The sequence below is a fragment of the Dermacentor variabilis genome, chromosome 5 (genome assembly GCF_050947875.1).
Source record: "Dermacentor variabilis isolate Ectoservices chromosome 5, ASM5094787v1, whole genome shotgun sequence".
NCBI lineage: Eukaryota > Metazoa > Arthropoda > Arachnida > Ixodida > Ixodidae > Dermacentor > Dermacentor variabilis.
In genome coordinates this window covers 82,659,452-82,681,553 of record NC_134572.1, presented here as the reverse complement: position 1 = coordinate 82,681,553, position 22,102 = coordinate 82,659,452, and the positions used below count along the sequence as shown (strand labels likewise).

Here is a 22,102-nt window from a genome sequence, read left to right as displayed (position 1 = left end):
AAATTGTGGCTTGACGTTGCTTTGAAAGAGAAGGCATAGGATCTAGTATTTTTCCTAGGCTACAGTGGTTCTTGGGAAGTATGCCCGTTCCATTGAAATAACCACATCTATCGCCTATGTAGACTGGACAATCCAACAAAATGTGTGCTCACGTGTGTGGCAAAACATTCGTCAGCTTCGCGGCGCAGTTTGTCTTGAATGGCCGGATTCAGCGCCAGCTGGTAGGCGGCACAGGACAGTACAGTCGAGAGGGCGTCGTATGCGGCGAGAAAGAACAGCACACACTGCGCCAAGGCCTCATCTTCACTCAGTACTGCGTGAGAACAGAACTGAGTTACGGCTACGATGCATTATAACATGCGTTTTTTAAAGAGTAAATATAATTCTTTTAAATTTTGTGCGGCATATATTGACACCCATACATTTTTTATCTTATTCGGGTGACCGTTTTTCTCTGGGTAACATCTGTAACAAAAAAATTCGCTTGGCGCAAGACACGTAGAGCGATAACTTCTGCGCAAGAAATCAAAATTTCCAGTTGACAAATTAAAAAAGAAATATTCACTAAACAACTTTTTCAAACTATTTACTTGAGCGCACATATTGTAACTTATGTAACATTCACTTGGATCGAATTTTTATATGATAGCACCAGTATTTAAACGAGTGCCTACAACTTGCAGAAGACGTGCATAGTTGTTCTCCTTACTTAAAAATAAAGCGACTTTTTTTTTTCGATGGACTGAAGTGCATGAACAACTAGAACGCCAATGTATGTCATCGCACATTTTTGGAACGCATATCTCGAAACTGGTGTCATCCTCAGAATGCTTGCCTTGCCTGAATTGGTACTGGAGCCCAAGTGTCCATAATGAGCGCTAACCTATGTCGTCGGATCAAAAAAGTTCTTACGCCTGCCATCACTCGAGCCGTACCGCGTCACCAATGGCGCCACTGTTGCCATCAGGGGTATGTGCGCTGCTCGCATAGAAATTGCTGGCCGCCAAGTTTCAGTCCTGTTCACCATGCTGACCAGTTGCCCTCATGACCAAATCTTCAGCTCGACTTTCCGACGCCGCATTCTGCCCTCATCGACTGTTCCACCGGTACTCTGTGCCTCGAGCTTCCTCTTCTTTCAGACGTTCGCCCCGAACAAACGAACACCCTCTGCACTACAGCGTTTGTTCGCTTGCCTCCAAAAGCCCTAACCTTCTTCGAATTGGCCTCAACGGCAACCGTGCCTGGTGGCGACTATGCCGTCGCACCTATTCGTGATGTCCTCCTGGCGCGCGACATCTCTGTGCCACACTCCGTCTTAACCCTTGCCGCTAATCGGATGTGTCTCCCCGTTATCAATTTTTCTTGACGAAGCAAGTGTTACCTGAAGGCATAGCGGTGGCCACGGTCTGGTCAGTGACAGACGACCACGTCGCTGCTTTTGCAGCCGACCCGTCGCCAGATCCGCCTGATTACCTGCAGGATGCCTTGAACCTCGACGGCCCATTATGTCCCATGGTCGCTCCGTACCTCGCACCTGACCAAACAGCCGCTCTATATCACCTTTTGCTTTCCTACCGCTACATGTTTAACACTGATAATCGACCACTTGGTCACACGTCCCTTGTTAAGCATCGGATAAACACTGGTGATGCCGTTCCTGTTCACCGCCCACTATCGCGTGTCCAGGGCAGAGCAGCAAGTTATTCAGCAGGAAGTAAACAAGATGCTTGCCAGAGGCATTGTTGAGCCCTCGTCGAGTCCTTGGGCGTCGCCGGTCTTGCTTGTCAAAAGGAAAGATGGCGCGTGGCGTTTCTGCGTTGATTACCGCCACGTAAACCGAATTACTAAAAAGGACGTTTACCCTTTACCACGAATCGACGGCGCTCTTGATTGTCTTCACGGTGCCAAATACTTTTCGTCCATCGACCTTCGATCTGGTTATTGGCAGATTTCCGTCGATGAGCAACACCAAGAAAAGATCGCTTTCGTCACTCCAGATGGCCTCTACCAATTCAAGTTTAAACCGTTCGGTTTATGCAATGCCCCCGCCACGTTCGAACGGATGATCGATTCTCTGCTTCAAGGTTTCAAATGGTCAACTTGCGTTTGTTACCTCGACGATGTCCTTGTGTTTTCTCCTACATTTGAGACGCACCTTGAGCGCGTCGCAGCTATCCTTGACGTCTTGCGCAAGGCTGGGCTCCAATTAAACTCATCGAAGTGCCACTTCGGGCGCCAACAAATTACAGTGCTAGGCCGATGCTTCTGGAGTACAACCCGACCCGCAGAAGGTTCGAGCAGTAACGGCTTTTCCTGTACCTCAGTCTGCCAAAGACGTCCAGAGCTTTGTTGGGCTCTGTTCTTATTTCCGAGGGTTCGTGAAAGATTTCGCTGCAATCGCTCGATCACTCACTGAGCTTCTGAAGAAAGACGTGCCTTTTACGTGGGGTTCCCTTCAGGCTGTCGCATTTTCCCACCTTATCATGATTCTCACCAATCCAGCGGTCTTGGCCCACTTTGACATGTCCGCACTTACAGAGGTCAGAACCGATGCAAGTGGTTATGGGATCGGCGCCGTCTTATCGCAACGCCAACACGGACACGACCGCGTTATAGCCTACGCTAGCCGGCTACTGACAACTGCTGAGCGCAACTATTCGATTACCGAGCGGGAATGTCTTGCTCTCGTCTGGGCTGTTTCAAAGTTCCACCCATATTTATATGACAAGCCCTTCTCAGTAATCACAGACCATCATGCGCTCTGTCGGCTTTCGTCGCTCAAGGATCCTACTGGCGGACTCGGTGGTTTGGCCCTCCGACTACAAGAATATCCCTACACAGTGACTTACAAGTCGGGACACCAGCACCAGGACGCAGATTGCCTCTCACGCTACACAGTCGAAGACGCGACCTCTAAGTCTGATAGTGACGCCGACGCCTGTGTTCTCTCTGTTTTTCCACTGCTCCATGTCGCCGACGAGCAGTGCCGTGACCCGTCCTTGCGTATCATGATTGACTGCCTGTAATCGCCACTTGTCGGCAATTCCCTTCGCTTATTCACACTTCAAGATGGCGCACTCTACCGCCATAACATTCACCCCGACGTCCCTGCATTGCCCCTTGTGATCCATATACGCCTTCGCTCGGCTGTTCTCCACGAACTTCACGACCTCCCCACTGCCGGTCACCTGGGTGTGTCATGTACCTACGACCGGATCCGCCGACGCTTCTTTTGGCAAGGGCTTGCTCGCGCCGTTCGAAGATACGTAGCTATGTGTGAGAAATGCCAGCGGCGCAAGACACCATCGACGCTCCCTGCTGGGTACCTTCAAACACTCGACATTCCCGCGAAACCATTCTTTCGGGTTGGTTTGGACTTACTTGGCCCTTTTCCTCTTTCTACCTCTGGGAACAGGTGGATCGCTGTGGCCCCGGATTACGCCACGCGCTACGCCATCACCCCAGCGCTTCCTATCAGCTACGCCACAGATGTCGCCAATTTTCTTCTATGCGACGTGATTTTATTACATGGAGCTCCGCGACAACTTCTCACAGACCGTGGCCGTACATTCCCATCAAAAGTTATCGCGGACATCCTGCAGTCCTGTGCCACAAGGCACAAGCTGTCCACGTCATACCATCCGCAAACAAATGGCCTCACGAAGCGTCTCAATCCCACTTTTACAGACATGCTCGCGAAAAATGTCTCTTCAGACCACACTGACTGGGACCTCGCTCGACCGTTTGTCACATTCGCTTATAATTTTTCGCGCCACGACACAGCCGGTTATTCCCCATTTTTCTTTCTGTTCGGCTGAGAACCAGCGCTACCCTTCGACACAACCCTCCCTGTTCACGCGACACCGACCAGTGAATTTGCACTTGACGCCATCGTCCGCTATGCCCACTCAAGGGAAATCGCCCGCGACCGCCTTCTGAAATCCCAAGAGAGTCAAAGGTGTTCGTACGACCGGCGACACCGAGACGTGCACTTCCCGCCTGGTTCTTTGGTGCTTCTATGGTCTCCGTCGCGTCAGGTTGGCCTGTCAGAAAAATTGCTGTCTCGTTACACAGGCCCATACGGAGTGCTTCGTGCCGTGACTCCCGTCACCTACGAGATCGCCGCTGACGCCCCATCTGCTTCCAAGTCCAGTGATATCGTGCACGTTACACGACTGAAGCAGTATCACCCTCCCAGTGATGGCATTTAGACGCTCCAGGACGTTGCTTCTACCGCCGGGGGATTATGCTACACGCGTGTGGTATTTGATTCTTTGAACGAGGCGCGTGGGTGCCATCACTTGAGAAAAGAGGAGGAAGAACGAAGTGGGCTCGCGCTGTGAATCTAACCGGTCACGGTCAGCGCTTAAACAGCTGTTGTAAATATAATCTGTAAATAGTTCCTCGTCTTACTGACTCCTCCTTCTCGTAACAATATTAATAAACTATATATATATACATATATATATATATATATATATATATATATATATATATATATATATATATATGCGCGATGGACGGTTTGACTGTAAGTTTAGTCATTGCTATTGACAAGGAAACCTTATCGCAAAAAGAAACACCATGGCATCATGAAGTATACACCTTGCACTATTTTTCCGCACAGTATCCACCTACATCGAGGCATTCGTCGTAACGTGCAATGAGTTTGAAGAAACCACTCTGCTAAAACTGGGTGCCCTGCGCTGCAAGGCCTGAGACATGACTTCTTCACCACACACGATCGGTAAGCGTTCACGCATGACGGACACACTAGTCCCCCGTTTCCATTGATACCAGACAACAGCACGCACTCCCATTGGCGATTATGTCATCAGCGCGCGTCTGTCTGCCATCGTGATTTGTACTCGAATAACCTGGGGCTGCAACTCTCTCTTCTTCGGCGCTCTGCGCGTGCATCATTCCTCCTCCCCTGACGCTCCTTCCGTCGTTGAACCAGAAACGGGCGTGGATTATTATGGCGATTGTTTGTTTCACCTGGTGTACCATCTTTTCTTTAAAAAAAGGACGAAACTAACTTTCGGAACGTCCCTCGTATATGTCTTGAGAAGCCAACAAACAAAGACACCAAGGGCAGCATAGGGGAAATGACTTGTTCTTACTAATTGAATTAAAGAAATGATAAATTAACGGCAATGAAAGTGGATGCAAAAGACAACTTGCCGCAGGTGGGGAACAATCCCACGCCTTCACGTTACGCGTGCTCTCTCTCTCTCTCTCTCTCTCATATTATATATATATATATATATATATATACACACACACACACGTCCGCCACCAAGGTTTGTGAGTGGTGGCGCTGGCTAACACTCCCAGGGTTCTACAAGGAATCATAAATACCCAAGAAAGTGGATGGGGAAACGGCGTGTTTGTGTGTCAAGCTATCTTTCTAGGAAACTTGTATTGGGTTTCTTTTGTAGTTTCGCCCAGCTCTCTGGTGGAAAATAATTTTCTATTTCAGCTCACAGGCAGCTTTGGTCAGACACCGATTTAGCCAATACGGAAGTGCGAAAAGAAGAAGATTTTAAATATTGCTGAAGTAAGCAACCCCCGAGGTCTTTACATATTGCACAGAAGAGCGAAACGAACAAGAGTTTTCACACGCTTGCCCTAGTGATCCAAGTTGTCTACTAGCTTGATCAACTAGGAATGTGCTCGTGGCCATGGTGTCGTCGTGGTCGTGATGCCGTTGTGGTCGTACCACCTTCGTCATCCGACTTTCATCAAGCCTTCGTCGTTACACCATCGTCGTCATGCGGTGGTCATCATCCCATTGTCGTCATGTCATTGTCCACTCCTTCTCGTCATGCCACAGCCATTGCAAAAACGTCAACCAATTGTCGTCCTGCCATCGTATAGTCATACCGCCTTCGTAGTCTCATCGGCGTAATTATTTCTTCGTCATTCTACCACAATCACGCTGTCGTCAGTCAATCTTTATTATGCCACCATTATCATGCCATCATCGTCACTGCGTCGTCGTAATGCCGCCATGGTCGTTCTATCATCCTCATTCATGCTTCGTCATTCGATTCATCTCATACAGCCGTCGTCACCTGTTGTCATCATGCCGCCATCGTCATACAATCTTTGCCACTTCATCGACTTCACACACTCGTTGTCATCCTCTGGCCCTCACGTCATTGTCGTAACCATGTCGTCATTATATGGCCATCATCCATTCTGAATCGTCTTCCCACTGCCCTAATGGCGTTGTCGCCATAGCGCCTTCGTCCTTTCATCGTCATCACTGCGTCGTCGTCATGCCGTCGTCGTCGTCATGCTGTCATGGTCATGACCGACTATGACAAGGGAGTGTCAAAGCGAGGTAGGCCCATCCCAGAGGCAGCGTACGTCGCATGCAGCCAAAGTCATCGAAATCTCAGAACCAGTATACAGATCATAAATCAAGGTATCTTCAGCAATGTGATTTGTTACCATATTGTTTGAACGCTTATCGCATTAATGTCGACAGCCATCGTGAGATGGATTCCGACGGAATTTTTTTTTGTTTTCTATTCTCTATTTTCTTATTTTTAGATGCAAATGAATACTTATTTGTTGTCGCCGATTACTGAGCCGTACACATTTAACGAAAGAAGCGCGTACGTATGTGCCCGTTCCAACTTTTGGTTACTAGTATACTATACCATTGCGTGCCGGACTGCTGCCTATGCTCATCTTCGAATCGAGATCAAACATGGTGGCTTCCCTGTTGGTAGAGGTTTCGGGTGAATCCGTGAGTGTTCCCTCTTGAGCGTCCATCATGAGTTGCAGGAAGTCCTCGTGTCGCTGAAAATCAACAAATTTTTGTAAGAGACGGCCATGCACAATGTAACGAGAATTTTTCGATGTTTACCAACAGGCGCCCTGATTGGCATATTGACATAACAGGATTAATTTTGCAGACAAGAGAGACTACGCCGAACAGCAGTACTAAAAAATGCAGATTCTACGCATGTGTTAGAGCATATCTGAAGCGAAGCTAGAGTGAAGCGATTGAATAAATGCTACACAACTAACGACGATGGTTACAGTTGAGCTTACTTTTATCTCAGGCAACGTGTAACCGTATACAAATTGATGTTTATGCATCACAAAGGCCACAAATATCACTTATGCCACACTGGCACATTGCCATACTGGGACACTGCCACGTGTTTGTTTATTGCAGAACTAGCGTTACGTGTTTCTTGAAAATTCCTTTTCCCCCACCCCTGTGATAGCCCGCAAGGGCTAACAGTATTGGACATAAATAAATAAATAAATAAATAAATAAATAAATAAATAAATAAATAAATAAATTTAAGGCTTCTATACCCCTTGTCAATGATTTTGGAGTGGAGGGAACTTGCAATCGGAGCAGGTATAAGCTTAGTATATATATCCATAAATATATACAGCCAGAAAACACCAATGAACGCAAGACTTCGGAAAAGAAAGCTTTGCTTTAAAGATACAAGCCTGCAGATTTAAAGCAGACCTAAAATTTCTTTGCGTACACCCACATCTGCCCTCCCATTAGGGATAATAGCAGTTTGACACAGTGGAACGCTTGAATAAGCAATTTTCTATAAAGAATGTAATTAGCGTACTCAAATAAAGCATCCATTATTCAACGCTGATACAGGTTCACATTTCAGTACGGACGTGGAGAACACAACAAAGTCGCAGATGCCTTGTCCAGGTTTCCAGAGCCTAGCACAGAGAGTAGACTCCGATTCGAAGAGATTGTGCGTCTGGTCACGTCATTGACTGAAATTGAGGACCTAAGGCTTGCTACAGCCACGAATGACGCAATGCTGAAGTTCATTGCTCTTGTTCTTACATCAGGGCCAGCCAATAAAACATTGGCATCCTCCGAAGTGGCACCACCAAATGAAGAGCGAAATGAGTTACCGACGACGAGCTTTTGCGTGCAGAACGTGACATAGTTCCGGTTAAGCTCACATCAACTTTTATCCAACTGGCTATAGCATCGCACGTGGCAGCGATTAAACTATCAAACACGTTCTTTGCCGATCGGCCGCTTTGGGAGCAGACAGTCCTGGAACGGCGGCCTAAACAGTCGTCACACCACAAGTCGGTCAAGGCACTCTTGAATTTTTTGTGTTTGAGTGGCCTATTAGACTGTAGTTTTCACGGACGTTCCAAGCATCCTCTATTTTTTTCGTGCCTTCGCTTTTTCTCCCCGCTATTCCTTTCGTCTTTCATTGTCCCTTAGCCTTTCCCCACTGCAGGGTAGCAAACCAGAATCTTTTCGGGTTAACCTCCCTGCCTTTGCTACCCCATTTCTCCTTCTCTCTCTCTCTCTCTCTCTGTGTGTGTGTGCGTGCGTGCGTGCGTGTGTGTGTGTGTGCGTGCGTGCGTGTGTGTGTGTGTGTGTGTGTGTGTGTGTGTGTGTGTGTGTGTGTGTGTGTGTGTGTGTGTGTGTGTGTGTGTGTGTGTGTGTGTGTGTGTGTGTGTGTGTGTGTGTGTGTGTGTGTGTGTGTGTGTGTGTGTGTGTGTGTGTCTCGTAGGCATCGTGAAGACCCAACAGTGTCTTGGGGAAAAAGTATTTGTGGCCAGGTCAAGACAAACAATTACGCCTTTTATCCGTGGTTTCACGATGTATCCAGCCGTGAACAAAAGCATGAAGAATTTTCCAACACAACTTCAGCCAGAGAGAAGTGGTTCTTATAGGGAAAGGAGGTAAAGCTAGCACTATCTTCTGCAATCCATGCGGGAGCACGGCTCAGCGCCAGCAGGGTGGTGGAGGTGGGGGTAAAGGAGAGAAAGGGTAAGAGGGAGAAAGTAAGAGGGTCGTAATCAGCTACCAGAGTTCCTAAGTGTCGTCGAGTACCTCGACTCCTCGGGCTTCTCGGCGAGACTATAGGAAGTTTCTACAAAGATACAAAGACGGATAGCCTTGTACCACTCATAAAATGATTTATTTCCTGCTCGCAGTATTTGCAAGGGAAGGCTATTCCGCTGAATTGTCCTCGGACAAAGGGCCATAGCGTTGTCCAGATCATTTGACTCCTTCCTCCGAGTGAGAAGAATCAAGCGCAGGTACTCTGCCGTGTATGATCCACAGGAGAGCGGGAAAGTTGAAATATTGAATCGGGTGCGTAAGTCGTACATAGAAGTGCCAATGCTGGAACAGCGCCCAATCAAGCAGACCATCACCGAGTACTCAGGGATATATCGACCCATTTCGCAGTCACTGGTCACTCTCGAGCACTGCTCCTGTAATGCGACCCGCTATACAAATATATTTGGACGTCGTCGGACCGCCGGCTTCGGTGTAAGCCCGACCAGGGAAATGCGCCAGCTGTGTAAGTCGATGTCTGAGCACCAACGAAAAAGCAACGCCTACGTAGACCTACGCAGAACAGCGCCAGTAACCAAGCTTCAAGTAGAAAAATACATGAGGGTCAAGAAAGCAGTTCCTGGTTCAAAAGGCACTCCATGTTGAAGTCCCCCGTTTAAAAATCACCAGAAGGATAGGACGCGGGACTTTTTTCTGTGAAAATGGGCGAACCTAGAACGCGTCCCAGCAGACGGCTATGCCAGATGAAGTATTTCCAGCATAGCGAACATAAATCTAGAATTTGACGTTTCCTTTGTAGCAATTGCTACGATTGGGTGGATTTCTCATTTTCCATTAATTAGAAATTTAGAATGACACAACGCCGAGTGGTTTCGCCACTACCACAGATACTACAGATATTGCACCTTCTTCACAGGCACCTTTCGCAGTAGCAACATCCAGCCTCTCCAGCCTATCAACATCCAGCCGTTATACTTGATCGGTGCTATCGAGCCCATAGAAAGAGGAATATCTATCACTTGGGAACCTCGGTGCAGATGCAGACAGCCAGCACAGTGAAACCGTGATCGAGGATGAACAAGCTTCTGAGCCGGTAATTGGTCGGTCCACAAGACAGCGAAGACAGCCAGCAACATTTCAGGACTATTCACAATTCTAATTCTCGTGTATATATGTTTATATTCACGGGCAGGATAGATGTGCCTGAGCCTAATACTAGATTCCCTCCGCGCAACCCAACTTAGAAAGCCTTCTAGAGATGGTATTAACACTAACAATATATGCATACCACGCATGGGAATATGCAGTTTCTGCCTGGCATGGGTGGTTGAGTTCGCTTCGCGTCTAGTCGGTTTTGCCAAGTTACACAACAGTAAGCGAAAACATTTGGTGAACTCGCATAAGTAAGGCATCAGAAACTGCGATTTTTAGTACGTGCCCCAACTGTCAAGTTGCCGCTGAACGTTCAGTGATCATTCATGCAGCTTTGTTACGTAATTATCTAGGCGTCGCTATACGGCGTCGAACAATATTAACATTATCGGTGATAAGCTGGTAGAGCAGGAAGCCACTCAAGTGGCAGGCTAAGGTCCTATATGACGTATAATAAGGAAGCGCTCGACCGCATGCTGGGGAACATTGCACATTCTATAAAACCTGTACCAAACAGTCCTATGATCACACTCTAAATAGGAGGGCACGTGTATAGCTATATAGTGCAACACAGGAAACTTACTTGGTTTTTCTTTTTCCGGTTTTCCATTATGTTCGTCGAAAATGTCTTGAAATACTGGAAGATCGCCGAGTTTAAAGGTCCTATCTTCAGGGCGCCCGCCACGCCAGGAAACAATTCTGTCGGGAATTGACGTCACGGATGAATAATACCAGAATTGAAAGAAGCATTTAATAGACACGTTCCCTTGTTTAGTACTTCTATAAAACTAAAGGATTATTTCTACTTGTGGTTGCACTGTACTATCTCGCCAGAAGGAAGCACAAAAGTGGGCCTGCAAGATGGCGAAAGCATAATGAAAGGGAATTTAAAGTTTCATGACACCAGTTTCTTGAATTTTCAGCTAACATGAAGTTGCAAGGCACCTGACAGCAGCACCAATCCGCAGCTGGTTCGCTCGGATGTTAGAGCGACTGTCGCATGCAGAAAGGCGTTGGCCTTAGCTTAGAGGTCCAAGGCTACTTTCTCAGCGAAGCTGTTAGTGCAAGTATAAGCGTTCAAAATCGTTATGTGCCTGTTTTCACAGTTTTTTGAAGACAGAAAAAAGAACTGAATCACTAACAAATTTTATATTTTGAGGAAATGTGGATAACGTTTGGGGTGATATGCAGGCAAATCTTTTGTTCTCTGGGTTAATTAGGAACGAAATGAAAATGGCTAAATCTACCATTTCGGCCTCTTTAGTGGCGTTATATGAAGACCTTACAAATATTCCCTGCGGCTCTGGGCGGACTAAAGAAAGCAGCAATCATTCGTTTGAAAAGAAATGAAGGTCATGCTATGTGTGACATGTGCCGAAAGTTTAAAGTGTGTAGGTTAATTATATGGCTTGAATATAAGTACTGAATATTCGTTTTCTCCCAAATTTCGTCCGCTATACGAAATGTGTAATTAGTTTTCCCGTTATTTTTCGAGGAACTATGGAAGGCGCGTTAATTAAACTTTGCTGGAGTAGCAAGCATATTGTGGGTGATGTATAATAATAATGTAATTTGTGTAGGTTAATTATACCAAGTATCAAATGTTCAATCTGTGTAGGTGAGCTATAATAAGTATAAAATTACTTGTTCAAGCATCCCAAGGTGCTCTTCGGCCGTTAGCCACAAGGTTCCTAGGGTTTTAATAGACCTCCATATGACACCAAGCTGACATTACATGGAATTGGCGCATAAACTGGACACTAGTTGTTTATATTTGGTGAAAATAAGGACCAGGTTATGTGCGATGTGCAGGCAAATTTCGGAGGGCGGTGGTTAATGGTTGCCTTTGCAGTAAGACGTAAGCAAGCGCTGTGGAGAGTTACAAGCGGGTTTTAAGAAGGGCGCAGAACTTAGCTCACTGCCTTGGAAATATTATAAATCTCACCTAAATAAAATTTCATTAAGATAAGGAGAACATTGGGACAACTTAGGTTGCGAAATAAACGTGCGCAGTTTAATTACAGTCATTGTGCAAAAATTCTTAGAAGGTGCTCTAAAATATCATACGGTCTTTATCCGCTGCATCTTACTGTTATGAGCGAACTCTATGAAACACCTAGATCATATTTAGTGGGGAATTCGGGGCAATGGTATGTGGGATGTGTGGCGAGACTTTAATGTTCCTAGCTAAATTAGGGGCATTGTAACTAATTACAAGGCCCTTGCAGTTTCCCTATTTTCATGCGTTGTACGAGGTTTTAAGATTATATCCAGTTGACTTCGGTGATGTAAATGAAAAGCCTTTTGTTTATAATTGACGGAAATAGGCGGAAGGTTATGGGTGATGTGTGGCAAAAATTCAAAGCTTATATATGCATGGCATGCCAGAGCGTTACAACCATATTTTACAAACGGCGCAGAATTTATCCCGCTGCCCTGGGAGGAATTTAAAAAATCCACGAATATGAAATTTACCAGAAAGGGGGAAACCTTGTCAAGCCTGTATGCGGAGTTACATCTCTGTGGATTTAGTACGGTCTTTGTAAGTGATGGAAACGTCTTCATTAAAACCTAAATAAATAAAAAATATAAACAAATATAAAGAATCTGAAAATAAGTGTAAAAGCTCATTCAGCAAGTGGTGAAAACCATTACAAGGTCATTTCACCCCATGTTTTTCATTGTCCCAAGAGAATTTTACATCACGTCAAAATTGCACATGTAGCAAATAACTGGCATTCCGAGTGTTAACTGTGGCGAAACTTTAACGTTTATGATTTAATTAAAAGCGTTGTATATAATTACTGAACCCTCGTTTTACAGCGAAAGTGTATATGGCTAGGCAATTCGTCTGCCTGACTGTCGCCTGTGCGCCGAAAACTCCTCCTGCGCAACCCCGTGCGCATGCTCGAAAAACGAGAGAGGCACGCGATTGCCAGCGCCAGTAGAGTCGTGCTCTCCGGCTCCGAAATGGGTAGGCCACGCGTCATACGTACTCCTGAGGAGCAGGCAGCCTTCGATCAGCAATGCCGCGAGCAGAACCGGGAACGAGCTTGTCTCCACCGTGCCGATGCTGCAGCCCGGGCAGAAGAACAGGCTCGTGCAGCCGAGCGCAAGCAGCGACTGCGTACCGGGGATGCGGCAGCCTACCAAGCCGTCGTTTAATGAACCGACGGAATTAACCCTGTGATAATCACCGGGTTCGCACGTTCCAGCTTCACTGGTTAACCATCTGTACGGAGTACTTGGGCGGTGATTTCTTTTCTATATTTTCTTCCGTTAAACGAGGCTTATAGCAGATTTTCCCCTCTTTCCTCGGCGAACTAACCGAAGGACTTTGTTAATATAAAATGGATATAATGGGCACATTGTGGGTGATATGTGCACAAATCTTAAAGTGCGTGGTTTAAATGCGGACTTTGCAATAAATTACTTAGGCTGGCACTCCTGTGAGTTATAATTCTGTTTTTCGACCGGCACAGACGTTAGTCCGCTTCCCTGGGAGAACTATAAGTTTCACGAAGATCAAATTTGGTAAAAAAAAAAGGGGGGGGATATTTACAATGCCCTCGTGAAGAAAAATGTGTGTAGATGAATTACTGTCTCTGTAAAAAAATTCTTGGCAAGTTCTCGAAAGCGTTATATGCAGGCAAAGTTTCAAAAGGGCGAGTAATACGCGGGCAACGTTTTAAAATATGAGGCTTAATTAGGGACAGCTCCAGTTATTAAATGCAATTTGTTGAAAGATGCACTGTCCTTATAAATTGGGTTGTGATTCTGCAATTTCACAGAAATCTGCTGTCATTTTTTGTTGAACTTTGTTTCTTTCTGAGAAATTCATATAGGTTTCCTTTGTAACTTCATGCTGCGTTCAAGTAGTTGACATGCTTTTTTTTTCCTTTCGCCAAACACCAATGTAAATAATATAATAGGAAGGTTATTTAAAGGGATGACAGAATGTCGGCATACGCTGCCATAGACGCCGAATATGTCGCAGGCCTATAAATCTGCGTACATGATGCAAGTGCCACTCAGGGACGAACGTCGAAATGCAAATATTTCCATTGGTGTGCCTGTCATTTATCTCGTGTTTTGCTGTGGCCTAAAAATAGATTACCTCCTTAAGCGCAACGATGTATGCTGTGACAACCGTAATGACGGGAATATTGAGCCCAATATGTTATGTTGAGCATTCTACACGTATTCAATCGCTTCTGCAAGAAAGTGAGAGAGATAAAAGGAGAGGCAAAGAAAAAAGGCAAAACATCAACCGCTGCAAAAGATGCAGCTTTTATGCGTACTTTGGTGAAAGGGAAATAATGCAGAAGATTTGAAAAGTGATTTGAGAAACGTGTTTGGCATACCGGCTAAATATGGTATCGTTTAAATTGGCGTCATGGAGAGACGCCTGAAGCGTATTCAGAAGGCTACTTTTTATGCTAAATAAGGCATCACGAACACACAAGCCTTAAGTAATAAATGAGATCCGAATACATGTGCCCCTTCCTTACTTGATATCACAAATGGAAGCGACCACTCAGCAGCAAAAGCTTTGTTAGCGTTCGTGACGAATTGATTGGAAGAGTCTGAGTGCGAATCCAATTTCGTGCCAAAGGCGCATCTGGCAATGATGTCCAGCCCGTAATCGCCGAAAAACCTGCAATACGGTAAAACAAAAAGCAACATTTCTTTTTTTTAGTTATCTGCCAGCTAACACCGGTATAATAGCTCCTCTACCGCGTATTTGGGAGACGTCATAGGATTTCTCATGTTTGAAATTCTAGATAAGCTTATTATACCAGAGTTCACGAGGCATCAGCGTAAGAACTAATGGCGCCCGGCTGACATCCTTCAGTTCTCCCTTAATTATACGTGGGTGCCTCACTGAATCATCCCGTCAGTGTAATACACATTTGAAGATAGGTTCATTTGAAAAGAAATCTAACATTCTGCATGAAGATTCGCAGAGCGTCGCTCACCCACACATGTTCAACATCTTGCGAAATATTACTGCTTAAGCATCGGACTGGCTCTGCACGGCGTAATCACTGGCCTTCTGGGACGCCGTTAGTTGTGTCAACGTTGGCGTTGTTTCGTCACTGCAGGAGTTCTTTCCCGAGGGCGAGGGGGGGGGCGGAAAGGGGGCACCGGCATAATGCTCAGATGGACCGGCCACGGTAGCCCAATTACTATATAGGGCGTTGCGCTACTGAGCTCCAGGTCGCGGGTTTGATTCAGGGCCGCAGCGGCCGCACTCCGCTGAGAGCGCTATGCAAACACGCTCGCGCAGGTTGTATTCAGGCGTGTGGTAAAAAGGCCTTGGTTGTCAAAATTAATCTGGCGTCTCCCACTATACGGCGTGTCTCGCAATCAGATCGGGGTCTCGACATTCAAAACCTCCCCAAAAATTTAAGGCTAAGGTGCACATGATTGTCAACTTGCTGTATTGTTAAGGACGAATGCAAGTTGGGTTCGGAGGCAACACCGACACGACTGGAGTGTTGTGAGCGTAGCCGACAGCGGCGTAGCTTCAAATGAATGGCCATAGGTTAATACTGCGCTTTATCTTTGTATTCCCTTTTACCCTTTCCCCGCGCCAGAATAGCCAACCAGACGTATTTTTTGTTAACATCGCTGCCTTCTCCCTTACTTTCTTCCGCCTCCTCCTGAATATAAATCTAAGCTGGAAAACGTTGTCAGCATAGTGATTTACAGCTCACAAGTCATACTTTTAGCTGAGAGTGGTTTAGAATTCCCCCAACAAGAAAAGCGTCAACGTGTTAGATTGGCTGTGCATAATGCTGTTGCTCAGACTTTCTTTCGTTGCATTCCTTTCACTCTTTGTATCAGAACGCGGAGAAGCGAGAAAAAAAACTGAACAAGAAAGCACCGTTTGGCTACTTTCTCCTTGTGGAAGAGCGTGGCAGTTCCAGAGACTCAATAAATGCAAAATAAAGTAGAAATTAACTATATCAATGTTGCGCATGTCCAGTCGAATAATGTCGGCGCTGAATTGCACACTGTCAGAAAAAACATGTGCAATGACTATAGGTGCTGTGCGAGGAAGGTAAGGCAGGTAGAAAGAGACGCGCGCACTCGCATGAAAAAAAAAAGAATAAACAAATAAAGCTGCGTTGGCTATACTTAATATCCCTTTTCGCGATTATATAGAGAGGCAAAAGTTTGATGATACGAAATGCAGAGAGGTCGGCCTGATGCACATTCCCCTAGCCCGCAATCACAGGTGCCACTGATAGTAAAGTAATTTTAGTCAACTGCTCCTGTTTAATAAAAAGCGCAATTTCACGCAAGCAAGAATGCATCTCGTGACTTACTGCTTTATGTCCACATCTTTCTTTTTGTCGCCGGCGTGCCTCAGGTGTTTTGACGTGTTTTTCACGCATTCAAGGACCAAGTCGTTCATCTGAAAAAAAAAGAAAAAAAAATAGAGAAAAAAATTACAGGGCTTCACGTGCCAAAACCACGATCCGATTATATGAGGTACGCCGAAGTGGGGGACTCCGGGATAATTCGAACCCCCTGGGGTTCTTTAACATGCACATACATCTAAGTACACGGTTGTTTTCGCATTTCACCCCCATCGAAGTGCAGCCGCCGTGGCCGGGATTTGATGCCGCGACCTCGTACTTAGCAGCCCAACACCATAGCCACTAATCAACCACAGCGGGTAAAAATTATGCAGACCCTACACGCTGTGGGAATGGATGTAAGCGAAGCTTCCTGCGCTGTTTGCTTTGAGTGACGATAATTAGCGGTGATGTCGACGGTGAATGTTCAATTTCTTGAACGTTGAGTCCTACACGCGAAGGATGAGTTGATGTTAAACGTTACCTTGCGTGCACCATCGCTGTTTGTCACACAGAACACACAGGGAAAGGTGTTTGCTTGAGGCACTGTTGTATGCCATATTTCATAACCTCCGAAAAGGTTGAGCATTGTCATTGCCTCACATGGCAGATCGCATCCTGGCAGAAGTATTAAACTTTATTTGAATTATGAGGTGGTACATGCCAAAACCACAATTGGATTATGAGGCACGCCATAGTTGTGGACTCCAGTTTAATTTTGACACCACAGTGTTCTCTTAACATGTCCCTAAACCTAAGGATTCTGTAAAGGCTACCCAAGAATAGACAATATTCACACTATGAATCCCGTGAGAGAGAAATGTGCGGAATATAACCAACCGTTATATATAGCTTTCATTGATTACGAGAAAGTGTTTGACTCAGTAGAAACTTCAGCAGTCATGGAGGCATTACGAAATCAGGGTGTCGACGAGCCATATGTAAAAATACTGAAAGATATCTATAGCGGCTCCACAGCCACCGTAGTCCTCCATAAAGAAAGCAATAAAATCCCAATAAAGAAAGGAGTCAGGCAGGTAGATACGATCTCTCCGAAGCTATTCACAGCGTGTTTACAGGAGGTATTCAGAGACCTGGATTGGGAAGAATTGGGGATAAGAGTTAATGGAGAATACCTTAGTAACTTGCGATTCGCTGATGATATTGCCTTGCTTAGTAACTCAGGGGACCAACTGCAATGCATGCTCACTGACCTGGAGAGGCAAACCAGAAGGGTGGGTCTAAAAATTAATCTGCAGAAAACTAAAGTAATGTTTAACAGTCTCGGAAGAGAACAGCAGTTTACGATAAGTAGCGAGGCACTGGAAGTGGTAAACGAATACATCTACTTAGGACAGGTAGTGACCGCAGATCCGGATCATGAGACTGAAATAATCAGAAGAATAAGAATGGGCTGGGGTGCGTTTGGCAGGTATTATCAGATCATGAACAGCAGGTTGCCATTATCCCCCAAGAGAAAAGTGCATAACCAGCTGTGTCTTACCAGTACTCACGTACGGGGCAGAAACCTGGAGGCTTATGAAAAGGGTTCTGCTTAAATTGGAGAGGACGCAATGAGCTATGGAAATTTAGAACTTGTTGTTGGGCGAGTTGGTACATATTAGCGAACATTGTTTAACTGCGCGAACAAACGGACCACAGATACAGGATTGGACAAGGATGTCGACGGTATGCAGTTGAGATAGCGTTCTAGGCTCCTGGCAAGCTCGCTGGCCTATGCTCGCGCATAGGAAGAAGTAAAGATAGCTTCCAAGGGTGTGGAACAAATCACTCCATTTTCCACGTAGATTGCAGTGTTGGCGTAGTTTATCAGATACCTCTATCATGCCACAAAGTTTACGTAGACCAAAGAGGAAGGTACGTGAATGTGCGCTTGCGTGAGCATGAATTGTCAATTAGAAATAAAACGAATGGGCACTTGCCTGTCCGCTGCTTATCGTGCACGTGCAAGCCGATCATGAGGGAAGTAAAGATTTTGTGCCGCTGCCGAGATAGCCAAGCCAGAGAGCTACTCGAGGCGTACCATATCAGAAAGGAGGGACAAGACTGTGTCAGTGACACCTCAGTTTATTTACACAACAGTGAGATGAGCTTTATTGACGAGCGTAGGTAGGTCGCGTTTTGCATATACAAGATTCTTCTTTTCTTTTATCTTTTCTTTTTTCGCGCACGCGCCGTGGTGTATGTCGGGGGTGTACTTATATGTGGTCCTTGTGGAATAAACATTAGTTGCAAGTCTGCGCCCGTCCTTGTCCCATGCTGTCTCTGTGGTCCGTTTGTTCGCGCAGTTAAACAATGTTCGCGAGCTATGGAAAGAAGAATGATAGGTGTAACGTTAAGGGATAAGAAAAGAGCAGATAGAGTGAGGGAACAAACGCGAGTTAATGACATCTTAGTTGAAATCAAGAAAAAGAAGTGGGCGTGGGCAGGACATGTAATGAGGAGGGAAGATAACCGATGGTCATTAAGGGTTACGGTCTGGATTCCAAGGGAAGGGAAGCGTAGCAGGGGGCCGCAGAAAGTTAGGTGGGCGGATGAGATTAAGAAGTTTGCAGGGACAACATGGCCACAATTAGTACATGACCGGGGTAGTTGGAAAAGTATGGGAGAGGCCTTTGCCCTGCAGTGGGCGTAACCAGGCTGATGACGATGATGATGATGATGATGACAGCTTATGCGCATGACGTTGGCACAGTCAATCCAGAGGAAAGGCGCCTGACTGAATGTAGCTTTCAGCGACCATCCGACTGGTGGACAACCTTATTTTACTATGCGGGCGAAGTTGAAGAATTGAATCCCACGTGTGATGCCTGTGCTGAGTTTCGTGCGATTGTTTTTATTAACGGTACCGCTGTATGCCCCTATTGGCGCTTCTTTTTTTATTTTGCTGAAAGACAAAGATGCGAAGCTAATGCGCACACTGTGCGTGGCGCTCACAACAAATGAACGATAACACGGGCTCCATTGCTGACGTGCAACCTTTTTCAGCACAGTAGACGAGGACAGGCACAGAGAAACGCGCACGGTCATTGTGTTCTTTTGTCTCCATCCTCACCTACTATACCCTGCAAAAGCTCTTATTGTTGTTTACTAGCTGCGACAATATGGGAAGTTCCGCTACTGAAGAGCCCGCTATTCCAAGATCGTAGCTAATACACACACACACACGTAGAAAAGACTACATAAGAGAAGAACACAAATACAAAGAAATAGAGAACTAACCAAACGCTTTCAGTATCTGACGACCGAACACCGTAGGTCCTACAGGAGTATCTTGCGCTTTTTTTCTTTTACGAATTTGCCTAATGTTAGCAGGAACAGCCAGGTTAATAGTGCTTAGAAAGTCGTTAGCGCGTAACGATTATCATGATACTAAACTGAGATGAAAAAGGAACAGCACACCAAAGCACACAAAATGTCAATGACACGACGACGAACCAAGTCGGCCAGGTGAAGCTACTTCCGCTAGGCCCTCGACCACGTATACTCAACCGCAGAGTCTGAGTGGCAAATACGCGCCAGTTTAAGATAAATTTGGGATTTCCAGCCTGTCAATACTTAATAAAACTCACTTTAGAAACGTCACACACACACGCACGCACGTGCAATATATTTTTGTCTCACAACAAGCGATATCAAACGAATGCTATGGAATATAGTGCTTGTTACAATATGCGCTAGGCAAAATTGCTGCAGCCTGTTTTTGCTTCAGTCCCTCATACTAACGACGGGCAGCGCCGCAGAAGCTACTGTTCGTGTAAGCCGACCATAAACAAGAACCAGATAAAGGAGCTGATGCCGTCTAGCACGAAGCTTCACGGATGGATTTGCTGCGTTTAGTGGGCGAACCCTCCCCCCTTAGCTGAAACACAAAACATCCTCTCCTTACTGAATGGCTGACTCGAGCCGTAGCTTTGCACTGCACTGCCGCTAGTTGGCTAGACGGAGCACAACATATTTGCTTTGCGGCCACGGTGACGCCTTTAAATGGCGAAATCTAACCGAAAGTGCTTTCAAGTAAGTCCGGGCTATATACTTGGCGTTCTAAAATTAGGAAATGTGGAAACTCCACATGCGTAGCTTTACTCGCATTATAGCCACAGGAAGCTGTCCGCCAGTCGACTTTGTCCTCACCTTACGAAGCTTGCCGGTAGTAAAGGCAGGACTGGCTGTAGTTCGAATCTTCTTCCAGTGCTCTCCAGACGCCGCACCCATCATGTTGTCCACAATGGGGTCAAAAAAGCTAGCCGGCTAAAACGAAGAGACAAACATCTGACATCGCGAGTAACTTATTTGGAAACGGTATAGAGCGCTTTTTTCGCTCACGCTTGTCAAGTTTTTATGTTGACAGTTAAAATACATTATACTGTCTGTTACGGATCAACGTTACTTGAAGTATTAGCGAATCAACAGAGTAGTTTTCAAACTTATCGTAATGTGTATGCCGGTATTCACAATCAGCATACTGTCCCAACCCTACCGAATTAGGAAACCTATATGCCTCATAAATGTGGTATCCGATAACTCCACATGAACAAGTGAGATCCCACGTAAAGGGTGGTTCGTTTTTAGTATATCATAACGGGTTATTTGGATATGGGATTATGGTGCATTTACGTTGTTCTTTGTTGATAGGAAAGGCAGCATGTTGTTGTTGTTGTTGTTGTTGTTGTCGTTGTTGTCGTTGTTGTTGTTGTTGTACAACTAGGCTCTGCATGTACAGATGTCTTTGGTCAGTATTTCTGCAAATGATTAAGCGGGCCCAGCTGTATAATCGCTTGATTAGTCCTACCATGAGACATATTTACAGGGTTCTCGTGCAAGTATAACGTCATACACGGGAACCTTCAAAACCTCTCTCAGGAAGGTCACTTTGCAAAACAAGGTTACATCCATAAAAAATAAATATAAAGTAGCAAGAGCTTGCGAAGACTGTAAATGGCTGGCTGCTTTCTGTCCCTGAAGGGTTACCGCGATATTCCCGATCCTGCTGATGCATAAATATAACAAAATTCGACACATTCACGAGTTCTAGCATTCTTTTCATAATATATTCACTCACTTACTTTATGTTTCCGTTAAATTTTATATAAACTGCACAACTGTGAGAGCTGCCTCTAGAAGTTTTATTTGTTTCCATCAGTTATGTCCCTGTTTGTTAAAAAAAAGTATGTGGTAGTAAGATAACTTACCAGAAACACGGGGTAAAAACATAGTGTTTAGCTGTGAGTAGTGGTACGAGCAATGTATTTGTATTTGCAGGATTACATGAAGGGCTAACCGTATAAGTTTGCTATTTATACTCATATTTGGTAGCAAGTGTAAAAGACTCGCGCGTACCAGTCTATCGGAAACAGAGGCGAAGTCCTTTGTGAGAACCTGTTTTATCAAATCCGGCTCCGCAACCACCAGCACCGGCTTGCCACCTTCGTAGATGCTGAAATTATTTGTAGAAACACCTGTCACAGTGGTTAGAAATGCTGAATTTGGTTTCATTTAAAATATTATTGGTTCTACCATGGTATAGATAGAACTCTCCACAGAACAGAGATCCAAAAGAGCTGTAACTGAAAGATAAAATGCGAGGAAGTACATTATAGAACAGTAGAGCTCTATTTAAAGACACCGAAGCCCCTTCTAATCGCTATCCGAAAGCTTTATTTGGTCGTATAAAATTAGTTCTGATTTTTGATTATGACAGCGTAAGACATTATATGACATTGTGGTT

General features: G+C 45.5%; 1 protein-coding gene across 3 annotated transcripts in view; it reads right to left on the bottom strand.

Moving 5' to 3' along the window:
- Positions 1-22,102, bottom strand: part of LOC142582888 (cytochrome P450 3A24-like) — a 42,787-nt gene that overhangs the window by 9,712 nt on the left and 10,973 nt on the right. For all 3 annotated transcript variants that reach the window (XM_075692988.1, XM_075692987.1, XM_075692989.1), the window contains 7 exons: positions 21,715-21,811; positions 20,509-20,625; positions 16,321-16,409; positions 14,497-14,642; positions 10,569-10,684; positions 6,672-6,813; positions 153-313 (listed from right to left, as the gene is read on the bottom strand). In XM_075692988.1, coding sequence (XP_075549103.1) covers positions 153-313; positions 6,672-6,813; positions 10,569-10,684; positions 14,497-14,642; positions 16,321-16,409; positions 20,509-20,625; positions 21,715-21,811 — 868 coding nt within the window. The remainder of the gene's footprint in view (positions 1-152; positions 314-6,671; positions 6,814-10,568; positions 10,685-14,496; positions 14,643-16,320; positions 16,410-20,508; positions 20,626-21,714; positions 21,812-22,102) is intronic.